This window comes from Tympanuchus pallidicinctus, unplaced genomic scaffold, assembly GCF_026119805.1.
Source record: "Tympanuchus pallidicinctus isolate F22 unplaced genomic scaffold, pur_lepc_1.0 scaffold9, whole genome shotgun sequence".
In the NCBI taxonomy this organism is placed as follows: Eukaryota; Metazoa; Chordata; class Aves; order Galliformes; family Phasianidae; genus Tympanuchus; species Tympanuchus pallidicinctus.
Genome location: NW_026294813.1, coordinates 23,109,124 through 23,121,462, shown reverse-complemented (window position 1 = coordinate 23,121,462; position 12,339 = coordinate 23,109,124). Strand labels below are relative to the sequence as shown.

Here is a 12,339-nt window from a genome sequence, read left to right as displayed (position 1 = left end):
TTGTTTTGGTTCTCTAAGGAGTTGCCATTGCATTTCCACCTGCTGTAGAGAAAAGAAGAGGTTATACCCGCACAAGTTGGCTTTCCCTTTCCCCTTCCTCCATCCATCAAACAGATTGGCCTCCACTACATGTCGATCATGCCTTACACAGTGCTTCACAACCACCTGCAGTCTCCCACGGAAACGAAGCATACAAGGAATGGGTGAAGTTGTATCTGCCTGGCAACCCGGAGATGCTAGGGCCGAGTTGCTGGGTGTGTTTCTCTCTGCATCTCGGTTGGGATGGTACTGAGCACACTGCCCTAGGAACCAGAGCAAGGAAATGCAAGCATCAACATGAAGATGGCAGCTGGAGAGCTGCAAACTGCGGCTGGACACGACTTTGGGCAAACAGGACTGGCAGAAATCTGTAACAGTCAGATTAACATGGCAGTAACAGGCTGTGCAGATGAAGTAAGACGTTAAGCAGAAGAATGGCTGGTAACAAGTATAGAAATGACTAAAACAGTCAGTCAACATTTCCATAAGGAAAGCAGTAGAACAAATTCAACTAAATATTTCACACACACACACAAACGCTTTTTCATTTAAAATCAATACTTCATTACAAATCCATACTGTTTTTTAAAAACTTATTTACAGTGAACACTTGGTTTGAAATTCCAATTTTATATTTAAAAAAAAAAAAGATTTTTTTATCTAATTTTCATGTAGATATCAACTTTCTTTTCCAACTTGAACCTTGTCTTGAAACCTTTTTTAATTTTAAATATTTGATTATTTATTCCAGTTGAGACAAACGTGTTTTTGAAAAATTACCCTTTAATAACGAGAAGAAACAATGTCTTAACTGCCCTTCATTTTCAATATCAGATGGTCCTGCACACAAAACCGCCCCTAATTATTTCCTAAGGAACTGTAAGCTTAGCTCAAATGTTGGCAAAGTTTTTTTAAGTGGCAGAAATATACAAAACTTGGTTAAATAGTGGAAGTTAATTTTCCTCTCCTGTATCACAGTCTTTTCCTACTTTGCTTCATTGTGAGCAGAAGGGATTTCATCCTTTCAAAGCAGTTTTAATCCACGGGGGTATTTCTACAAAAAGATCACGCGTTGCATAAGTTTAGGAGAAAATTTGTGTTTTCCTGTTTGTTGCTTCTGGAGTTAATGCAAAAAAACTCCCTCTGATATCTCTGAAGTTTTTTCTCTTGTCTCCTACCTTTCTCCATGTAATCTGTTCTGTGCAACTGCCCACACTCACTTCATCCTATCACTCAGAGGCACCTGTGCATGCCATGCCTGCAGCACTTGCCCGTGCCCACAGATTGCCTGCCCTCTTATCATAGGACACCAGTCCTCATGCCAGGGACCATTCTGCGTCAGCACAGGATAAGCACAATGAGCACCTGGTCCACGTCTGTATCTCACACAGTACAACGGTTCAGTGACCGACGCAAACATGCTTTGACATCAAAACCTCCTGTACGTGAGTACAGCTGCGTGCGTCCTGCAGATGCCCGGCCTCACGCCCACCCAGCACAAAGGGCTGGGAAAGAGAACCTGCCCCAGCCCACGCAGGGTTATCTTAACTCAACACATGGAAGGAACCGAACTGACAACCTTCAATTGCCTCACGTTAAGAAATACTCTTCCCCCAGCTGGTATTTTGGCTTTCATATTCCAGGATGACACTGGGTCTGGGATACCTGATAATTCAAGAAAAGTGGCTAGCTAAATAAATAATGAGAGCTTGTAACCTCCCCAGACTTTATGCATCTTTAGTAAATTAGCTGCCACTGTCAACGCTTGCTGGGCCTCGCGACATCTGGTGAACCCTTTTCACTTAACTGGTCAAGGATTAAATTTGATTGCATTTCTGTGCACAAGCTTACAAATGTGCAAGTCCACCTGCAACAGGCACATTGTTTTTTTATTGCACACTGTCATGACTAATATGAAATTTGTAGTTGAATCATTATTTCCTACTGACTTTTTGGTCTGCACTCCTTAATTCGCTTTGTTAATCAAGAATCCCGTGATGTATTTTTGAAGGCTCTGTGCATCAGCCAGAGTATGAAAATCTCAGTTTTCAGTTTCCAGAAAAATAAAACATTAAACCACTGGCCGACACTAAGAGGAGAAACCTTGAAATGATGAAAAGTAGAAGTGCTAAAATCAAAAGGAAACTAGAGGTGCATTCATGTCTATTTTTGTAAACTGCATGCTTTTCAAGCTGCAGCCCATGAATGTCCCGAGTCCTGATGAGGCATCTGAGCACAGCTTGATGACAGGTGAAGTGGAAATTCTCAGACACATCAGTTTTAGTCCAGCAATTCAGGCAGTGCAGTTCAGAACAGATTTGTGCTCTTCTAGACTTCCTGTGCTGATTTCAAGGAAGCACTTCTGCACAGCTTTTCTCAATAGATCTCTGAAATTCCCAAGTTCTTGCTTCTTTGTTTTCCCCACCGTGTTGTTACCCTTTCTTCTTATGTTCTGTGTAAAAACAGAGACCTTGCAAGCAGACGATGAGGAGATTTGACATGCAAATACACTTCCCAGGAGTGGCAATCTTCTGCACTGGCAGTCTTATGCAAGAATAAAACACAGAATCACCAAGGGTGGAAAAGACCTCCAAGATCACCCAGTCCAACTATCCTCCTACCACCAATACTTCCCACTAGATCACCACGTGTCTCACTAAACACTTGAACACCTCCAGGGTGGGCGACTTCACCACCTCCCTGGACAGCCTGTTCCAGTGCCTGACCCCTCTTTTGAAGAAGTTGTTCTTCCTAATATCCAACCCCTGGTGCAACTTCAGGCCAATCTCCCTAATCCTGTCAAGAATTACATGGAGATAGAGGCTGACCCTCACCTCATCATCACCTCCTTTCACTGGTTGTATAGAGTGATGAGGTCTCCCCTGAGCCTCCCCTTCTCCAGGCTAAATGACCCAGACTCCCTTAGCCGCTCTCCATAACACCTGTGCTCCAGAACCTTCAGAGCATCGTTCCCCTTCTCTGGACACAGTCCAGGACCTCCATGTCTTTCTCATGGTGAGAGACTCAAAACTGAACACAGTAATGAAGGTGCGGCCTCACCAGCGCTGAGTACAGAGGAATCAACACTTTTCTGCTCCTGCTGGTAACACTGCTTCTGATGAGTGAATGTTAATGCTGCACAGCTTCACGGATGAGTTCTGAGGTCCATACATGAAAAGTTAGTCTGAAATAATTGCAGAGTTCCAGTCAAAACGTGTTGGATATGACTTTCAGTGTTCTTACTTCTCTTCATGTTACAAACACTAACTTAAATGAGACAGGTCTGATGAAAGAGGTATGTTCCACAACCAGGGCTGACAGAAGGGGGGGGGAGCAGAGGGAGATTCTCCTCTACCAGGACTGAGATTTTCATTGATTTTTTGTTTTGTTTGTACCTTTTTTGGTAGGCTGAATGTCATCACTGACTGGAAAATGCATCTACGTTATTCTAAATGAGTATAGGGAAAGTCTTGAATACACAGGAAGCATAATCTTTCTCCTGTTTACATATCTGTATGTGAGGAAGACATCAATACATGCTGGCCTACTCTGTTAACACTTCTCTATCAAACAGATCATGTTTGGAAAGTCAGTAACTCATCTGCCCCACTGCTCATCTGCAGATACCTGGGCTGAAAGAACAAATTCCCAAATGCCATCATCTTTCTAATATTACCTCCACTCTAAAGTCTGGGATCTGCTCATTTGAAAACCAATCCCCAAGATCATTCCATTAAACTTTATGCATCAGTAGCTCCTTCTCCTTTCTATACACATATATCATTAATCCTCTTTTAAAGGTGTTTTCTTGACAGGTAGCTGACCACAAAGAAACCTGACCGGTATAACCTGTCTTCATAGAAGATAAATGGGGAAGAATTCCACTAATAACCACAAAACCTTGCTTTGTGATGAGTAGAAGTGGTCATATACGACATAGATCCAATCAATAACCTTGTTGACAGTGGGATTATATAGGATACTATATAAAAGAAAAGAAGGAGGACGCAGCATCAGGCCTGCTTGGCTCAGGCACAGAACAAGCATGTGGGACATAAAGGAGCTCTGTCCCAGCCTGGCCGTGCTCTCAGTCTGTGTACAATACTAAGGAAAGCAAAGGTACTTTCATCTAGACACAAACAGGAAAGTTTGGGGTGAGGGGTTGGCCACAGGATGGCTTTTTTGTGTGATTTATTCCTATGGTACTTAGGGAAACTGGGCTTCATATGCATTTTTGTTAATAAATCAGACTGAACTGTTTAAAGAATAGGCATGAAAAGCCACATACCACTGTCACAGTGATTCCTAGAATGCATACATGAAAAATGAAGGAATAACACAAACAGTTACTGCAATAGCTTGTAATATAGCAAATAAATTGCAGTAGCAAAAACAACATAAAATGAAACGTCACAGTTTATGAAGCTGTCACTTTTATGACCATGACTCTTGGGTTGATTGCTGTTTTATCACTGCGACTCTTGGTGGGCAGAGATAGAAAGACAGCACATGCTTAGTCTGTCAAATTACCTTCCATGCTATGGCACTATACAAACAGCACCCATGCTGCCATCCAGACGTCTCTGAAATCCAAGTCTTTTGCTCAAATGCAGACGTGTTTCGAGGTTAATGCCTCTCATGACAAGACACTGAGGCCCTGCACTGTATCCAGAGAAGGGGAATAAAGCTGAAGGGTCTGGAGCCCAGGTCTTATGAGGAACAGCTGAGGAAACTGGGATAGTTTAATCTGGAGAAGAGGATGTTCGAGGCAGAACATCACTCTCACTCTCTCTACATCTACATCTCTCATCACTCTCTACAACTACCTGAAAGGAAGCTGTGGTGAGGTGGAGGTTGGCCTCTTCTCCCATGCAACCAGAAATAGGACGAGAGGGAACAGCTTCAAGTTGTGACAGGAGAGATTGGAGTTGGACATTAGGAGAAATTTCTTCTTTGAAAGAGTGGTCAGGCACTGGAACAGGCTGCCCAGGGAGGTGGTGGGGTCACCATCTCTGGGGTGCTCAAGGAACGTTCAGACGTTGTAGAGAGGGACATGGTTTAGTGGGAAATATTGGTGGTAGGTGGATGGTTGGACTGGGTGACCTTGGAGGTCTTTTCCAACCTTGGTGATTCTATGATTCTATGGTAATTCATTCTACATCCTCCCTGCAAAGTTTTATTAAATACCTTATCTTACTTGCTGAGAGTTTGCATGCAGTTTATATAGCTATAACATTCCTCTAACATCCGAAATTCCATCCACTCTGGATGCACATCCAGACTGACAAATCTTTTGCATTTAGGAATGCTGCTTTTTTCCTCCCCATCCAGGCCACCTTCCACAGACGTTTTTCACCCTGTAGTAAATTATCAAAATTTAGCATTTTTCTCCTCTCAAGACAAAAGAAAACAAGACACAATTTTCCAGTTGAAGAAAAGATCTACAATAGAAACAGACATTATATTCCAATTTAGATTATTTTATTTTTTTTTCACGATGTATTACATTTTCTATGGGGAAATTCACACAGTAAGTTTTTATTTATGAAATTTCCTTTGGAAAGCTGAATTTTTCCAAACTTCCTTTTCCAGAAAGTTGGCCATGCATGTTTTTCACTATTTACATGCCTACTCTCAAGTTCTTTTTAAAAACCTTTCATATAGTATAAATCAAACCTTTCACTGAAAGTTCTCTTCTAAGTTTTGTCAGCATGTTTCTGAGTCATTTTTCAGGGTGTCCATCAGGAACAAAATTCCATGTGAAATTCCTGATCCACTTTCCCTTTCCCCTACATGAGAGAAGAGATTTTGCAACACAGCCATAAAAACACTTTCCAAAAAAAAAAAAGTTGTTCTTTTTTGAAAACGCTGTGGTCGTGACCACATTCTTCAAAGTTGCATTTCAAAAGTTAAAACTTCCAAGGCGACAAAAACCACAGTTCTATGATTTAATTATAATTTGGCATATTAGGATGGCAAGCATTTGCAGAGCTGTTTGCTCACTGCTGAGTCTAATATTTGATGGAGTAATAGTGAGAACCATGCACAAAAGGATTTAAATGGCTGCGTTCTCTGTGTGTTTCTGTATCTCATAATACTGAAATTCTGACTCACTTCTGTCTGGAATCTCTAATGCTAAATAAATTTGTATTTAGCTCAACGCTAAATACAAATAACAACTATAATCATATTATCCTTTTAAAAATACTTCAAATCACGGTGATTACATAAAATATTTAGAGCAGCATGCCTATCAAAACGCCTACAATGTCAGAAATGAAGCTAGCAAAATACCACGCAATCTGAACCAATTGTTGCCTATCTATTGTATTAACAAGCTCTGAGTGAGAAAAACATCAGCGAAGTTTCGGCTGTTCAGAAACCAGGCACCTGCAAAATGTGCCCTTGGCAAATACACTGAGATGTAGCACGCTTCTTTAACTTCTGACATCAGAGATGTTTTGAAAACTTCTTACAGTAGCACACTACCCGTTGTCAACAGCAGTATAAAGAAAGCACCACAGCTATAGTTCCTTGGCAAAACGTAAGAACAAGCAACCTCTCAGTGTACGCCTAACGAAGAGCTTAATATAGAGTAATTAAAAAAAGCAATCACAGCACAGCTCTTAGCACTGATCTGTCTTAATCTATTTTTAACATTTGTCAAGCATCTGACACTGTCAGCATGAGCAATTTGTGCGCGCAATCAAGAGACCAGATTTTTATTTTATTTTTCTTTTTTTTTTTTTTTGAGGAATGGAGGAAATTCATGAGTAGCAAGCAGTGGGCCATGCAGTATGTATTCAGAAAGAATAAAATGCCCATTTCTGGACGCTCAGCACCACTTACACATTCCTTAGAGAAGGAAGTGCCTCATGAAAGGCTTTTGCAATTTTGTTTTCCTTGCTGAAACTTAATGGAAATATCGGCAGAGTGTGATTTCCAAAACATTTAGCTGAATTTTACATGCAACATGTTATCAAACATATTATCAAAACCAAGTGCTGCAAAACAAACTGACCACCTCAACTCATTCTAAATCACTGTATTTGTGCAGAGCATTAGGAATAAAGTAATTTGCTCTTTGCTTGCTCATCTTTTACGACCAGCTTTCTATTTTCTACAATAATTTTTCTATTTGCACACAGGGGAAATAAGCAACCACGTCACTATAAAACTACAAGCAATTTGACCTCCCAAACCAGAAACATGCACTTACCCTTCTGTGCTCTCCTTGTGCCTTAGCAGAGGACCAGGTCTGCAGTTTGAGCTACAAGATGAAAGACATTTAGTTCAAGCATTTTGGTTCCAAGCTGAGAAGCTACACGAAAGCTTCAGTGTTGCTTTGCTAGCGTGACCTTAGCATAGTGAGTCTGATCAGTGCAGTTTGTCTTTTAGGAGAGACTATTTCATTACACGTAGCAGATGGCTCTTCCTGGGAAAACCTCTGCCAGAGGCAGAGCGCGAGCTGGCAGCGAGGAGGGCAGATCCTGCTTCACAGAGGGCGACCAGCATTTCCTCATGGCCCTGGGAGAGAGGAAGTATTGGCCTTAGGTTTTTCATAATAAGGCTCTGGGCTCACTTTTAAAGCACATGCTTCAGGGTACTTAACTTCTTTATTAGGCATGGCTGAAATTTCTGACCTGCTTGAGGTTGAGCAAGCAGATGTTCTGCCAAATGCTGAGAAAATCTGAACAATTACCCCAACAGATAGGCTGAGGGAGCCAAAGTGAATAGAGAACTTTCAAAATTAATACACACACAAAAAATCACCTAACAATTCACATTTCTCAAAGGCAGTGATTATCCAGTGCATACCTAAATGAACTGTGAAGTGAAAAAGGTGATCCCATGTCAAGAAGCCAGCACTCGTACAGGAGGAATGCATATTAATTGCTCACAGGGCTCTGAGCTCAAGGAGTGCTGAAAAGTCTGAACAACCAGTTCAGCGCTGTGTTCTTTCCTGACTGTTTGAAAAAAAGAACAGCTGAAATGCTGATTGCCAAACGCATTGCTGAACAATTCTCACTCCCAGTGCTCTCCCGACTGGGGGTGATGGCCAGAAAACTATTCAGCAAAATCCAGAGCACGTACAGCTGCTCCCCTCTAGAGAGCAGCAGGGATATCTGTGATTTATTTCATTATTTCATGGTTCAACAGTCAAAATAATCCCCAAAGAAATAAGCAACCAGGATTTGGGACCGCCTTCCAGTCTGAGGTAACTGAACTGCTTGCCACTGTATGGAGATGGGCAACAAGGACAGCGTACAGCCTAGGGTGGGTGCGGGAGCCAAATTCACCGTTCTATCTGTATCCACATAGCATACATACATGTGTTTTTTTGCATCTAAGTTGGGAGAAACACTCGGTCAACTCTGCAGGACAACACTACTCAGCGCAGCTCCTCCGTGTCTAACTGCATGCATTGATCCTTGGAGGTGCTGGGTCCCAGACGCCCATGGCAGACAGTCGCTATCGCCTGCTCTGCAGCGTGCTCTGCCTTAGGCTGGGCAGCAGGCACTGCGAGCTCACGGGCTGCTTCCAGCTCTGCGTCTGAGTGTGCATACTGCAGGAATGGGGGCAGTCACATTTGGATGGAACCCCAAGAATGGCTTGGGTTGGAAGGGACCTCAAAAACCATCTAGTTCCAAGCTGTGCAGCTGACCGACATATCGAACCCAGGGCACACCCAGCCCGGCTGTCAACTCTTGGAAAAGGTAGATAACAGCAGGACAAGGGGAAATGGTTTGAAGTTGAGGGAGGGAAGATTGAGGCTGGACGTCAGGGGAAGTTCTGTGCTATGAGAGTGGTGAGGTGCTGGAACAGCTGCCCAGAGAGGCTGTGATGCCCCGTGCATCCCTGGAGGTGTTCAAGGCCAGGTTGGATGGGGCCCTGGGCAGCCTGGGCTGCTGTGAAATGTGGAGGTTGGTGGCCCTGCGTGTGGCAGGGGGTTGGAGCTTCGTGATCCTTGAGCTCCCTTCCAACCCGGGCTGTTCTGTGATTCTGTGGTTCTGTAAACTCCTGCAGAAATGAGACATCCTGGGCCTCTCCGCTCTCTCTGCTGAAAGCTTCCCAGCCCCGGCACCGCTCTCAGCCCCGCTCCGCCCGCCGGGCGCGCAGCCCGCCTTGCCCCCCGCTCCCGTGCGGCTGCGCCGGCAGCGTCCTTCCGGGCAGGAGCGCCGCCCCGGGCGGGCCGTGGCTGGCGGCGGGCGGCGGCGGGGCGATGTCGGAGCCGCCGCGCAGCCCGCCGGGCTCGTTGCCCCTCAGCCGCCTGGCGGAGCCGCTGCTGCGGAGGCTGAGCGAGCTGCTGGACCGCGCGGCGCCCGGCAAGGGCTGGCGGGAGCTGGCGCAGCGCGCGGGAAGCCGCGGCCGCGTCCGGCTGAGGTGAGGGGGAGGCGGGGAGCGGAGGGACGAGGTGAGGCCGGGCCTCGCTGCGGGGCGCTCCGGCGCAGGGTGCCGTCCCGGGGCCGCGAGGAGGCTGCCGGCCGTGGGGCCGGCTGGGCAGTGCTGCCCCGGGCGGCCTTCCGTGCGCCGCTCCGGTGTGCGGTAGGCTGAACGCGGTCGACTTCTTCAGCTTTTCCTTCCTAGGTCGCTGTCTGTACATCGCTTCCTGCTCGCTTTGCTTTCTGTGCCTTCTCCAGGTCTTGCCTAGGGAGCGTTCGCAGCCCGAGTGCGGTTCCTTTGTGGGGCCGCGGCTGTAATTCTTCCCCTGGGTTATCCTCCGAAGGGCGCTGATGGGCTTGGGATGAGCCCAAGCGTCTTGCCTGCGGCTCTGTGTGGCACTGTGAGTTAATAAATGAAACACTGATGGATCCACAGCTCTCCCCACACCCTCGCCGTCTGTGTTACCTGTTGTGATTGAAAGCGCGTGAAGCCTTAAAACTGAAGCCCAGAAGTGTGAAAGTTTATACCTGGGCATAAGTCATAGGATCACAGAATGGCCTGGGTTGCAAAGGAGCACAGTGCTCATCCAGTTCCACCCCCCTGCTGTGTGCAGGGTCACCAGCACCAGACCAGGCTGCCCAGAGCCACATCCAGGCTGGCCTTGAATGCCTGCAGGGATGGGGCATCCACAGCCTCCTTGGGCAACCGGGAAATGCACAGAACTGCTAGGAGGCTGCAGCAGTCACTGATCTAACAGTTGCTTTGGGCTTCTCAGCCTTCCTGGGCTTTCCTGGCTCAATCCTTGTTGTTTCTGAACCAGGCAGGTGAAAATGAAAGGTGCTACACTTGTTTTTCTATTCAGGCATTGAAATGTGAGCATGAGCACTAGGTTTCTCAATACAATTCTCAAGTAGAATTGTTAGGTTCAGGCGCCCTTGTTTCTATAGCATGCGGGTCATTAATACTAATTTCTGTCTGTGGAAATGCTGCTTTGTAATGCTTGGAGTTCTGAAACATGAAGGAAATACTTTAAATGCATTCAAATCAGCTAAGACATTCCCTTCTATCTATATTTTCGTGGTTTTTTTTTTTTTTTAATCTTTTTAACTCAACTCCATTTTTCAGAAAGAGCATTGAGAAGTTCTGTGCCATGTCTTATGTCTTTATTTTACAGCCCCCTGGATTTAGAACAGTGTTCCCTCAAAGTTCTGGAGCCAGAAGGAAGCCCAAGCTGGAGCCTCTTGAAGCTACTGGGTGACAGAGGCTGCACAGTAGTGGAGCTGGTGGAGTTCCTGCAGTCCATGGAACACACAGAGGCTCTCCAGTGTCTCAGCTATTCAGGTCAGCTCTGGTTTGTTCTGGTATTTCCACTGCAACCATGCTTTCTGCACTAGAAATACTGAAGCATTCATTTCTACAGTAAAAGCACTGTTAGCAGATGAATTCTAGTAACTGGTATTTGTTTGTATGATTCTGAGATTAAAAGTAGGTCAAGCAGATAAGCAGGCTTAATGCAGTATTGTTGTAGGCTTGGACTTGGCTGCATGAGTATGACAGGTGCTGTCATTCTCTCTGCTAACTTGTGTTCTGTATTCAGCTCTGCCTTTGGGAGATGTTTATAGAACAGAAGTAGCTGGGTTAGAAAGTCCAGTAGCGTTGCCAGCCATTTGTTCAGGCTACAGTTTTTGTGAACTGCATTTCATAGCTTACACTAATTGAAAGGGAAGTGTTCAATTAACACCAGTTGTAGTTCACCTTGAATTCATTCCAGCTTCATAATTGGGCAGCAAAACAAAGTAGCAAAGGGCTAGATTATTTTCTGCTGTCCAATGCATGCAGCTTGCTTCTTCATTGAAAGTTCAGAGATGTGGGCAATGCAAGGGCATACACAGTAGGAATGCAGACCAAATTCTTCTTGCTTTGGTTCTAGACTGTGCCCCTTTTTTATGTCCTCTTTGAAGATATGGTGAAATTCAGTCACGTGGAAGTTAGAAAAGCTTCTCTTGAAAATGAGGAGTAGGAATGCGCAAGTGTAGAGTCTTGCACCTGAGAACGAATAACTACAAGTATCTGTACATGACCTGTTGGAGAGGAGTTCTGCTTGGAAGGATCTGGGGATCCTGGTGGGCAACAGGCTGACCGTGAGCCAGTAGTGTGCCCTGGTGCCCAAGAAGGCTAATGGGATCTTGGAGTGTATTAAAAGGCCAGCAGGTCAAGGGAGGTGATCCTCCCCCTATACTCTGCCCTGGTCAGGCCTCACCTGGAGTACTGCATCCAGTTCTGGGCTCTTTAGTACAAAAAAGGCAGGGATCTTCTGGAAAGAGTCCAGCAGAGGGCCGTGAAGAAGGTAAAGGGCCTGGAGCATCTCCCCTAGGAGATGTTCTACGCTGATATGAAAAGGAACTTCTTCACAGTGAGGGTGATGGCTTGGCAGGGAGGAGGGGAGTTGGTGTCGTATCAGTGAGACTGGATTGTGCTTCTGAGGCAAGAGTTTGTCTGTGGAGATGTTCAGCGGTAGTATGCTGTCTTGTATATGGTGGTTGGTGGAGGAGAATGAAAGCAAAGAATATTACTGACTCAGGTTTGTACTAAATTGTGCCTGCACTGAGCCAAAACATTGCTTGCTTGACCTGTAATCTCTCCACGGTTGAGTTTGCAGATGTCTGTCATGTCATATTCTGGGTGTTAGTGCATAGATAGCTAAGGTACCTTGTGTGGAGGAGAACGAGCCAATATGACTTTTGCCAAAACTGCTCTGAAAGGCAGGGATAGTCTGTCTTGTTGTAAGTTAATCTCCTTGAGGCATGATGGAATGAACTACGCCTGCTTTAAGGAGGGTTGGATGGCTTAGAGGGAGAGACAAGTTGGAACCAGTAGAAAGCAAAGCAAAAGGTATTTAAAGGGAGTTTAATGCTA

General features: G+C 45.2%; 2 protein-coding genes across 8 annotated transcripts in view; one reads left to right on the top strand and one right to left on the bottom strand.

Annotated features, from left to right (window-relative positions):
- ALPK2 (alpha kinase 2) overlaps positions 1–7,556 on the bottom strand; it is a 40,551-nt gene extending 32,995 nt beyond the window's left edge. The window contains exons 1-2 of one of the 3 annotated variants that reach the window (XM_052670021.1): positions 7,259–7,556; positions 2,510–2,583 (exon numbers count right to left, since the gene is read on the bottom strand). The gene's annotated coding sequence lies outside the window, so the exon portion shown is untranslated. The remainder of the gene's footprint in view (positions 1–2,509; positions 2,584–7,258) is intronic. The other 2 variants (XM_052670020.1, XM_052670022.1) reach the window with 2 other exon arrangements.
- A 1,674-nt stretch (positions 7,557–9,230) lies between these two features.
- The window catches only part of MALT1 (MALT1 paracaspase), a 31,652-nt gene continuing 28,543 nt past the window's right edge, over positions 9,231–12,339 (top strand). For all 5 annotated transcript variants that reach the window (XM_052670059.1, XM_052670058.1, XM_052670057.1 and 2 more), the window contains exons 1-2: positions 9,231–9,423; positions 10,598–10,764. In XM_052670059.1, the coding sequence (XP_052526019.1) occupies positions 9,263–9,423; positions 10,598–10,764 (328 nt within the window). In that variant the 5' untranslated portion in view covers positions 9,231–9,262. The remainder of the gene's footprint in view (positions 9,424–10,597; positions 10,765–12,339) is intronic.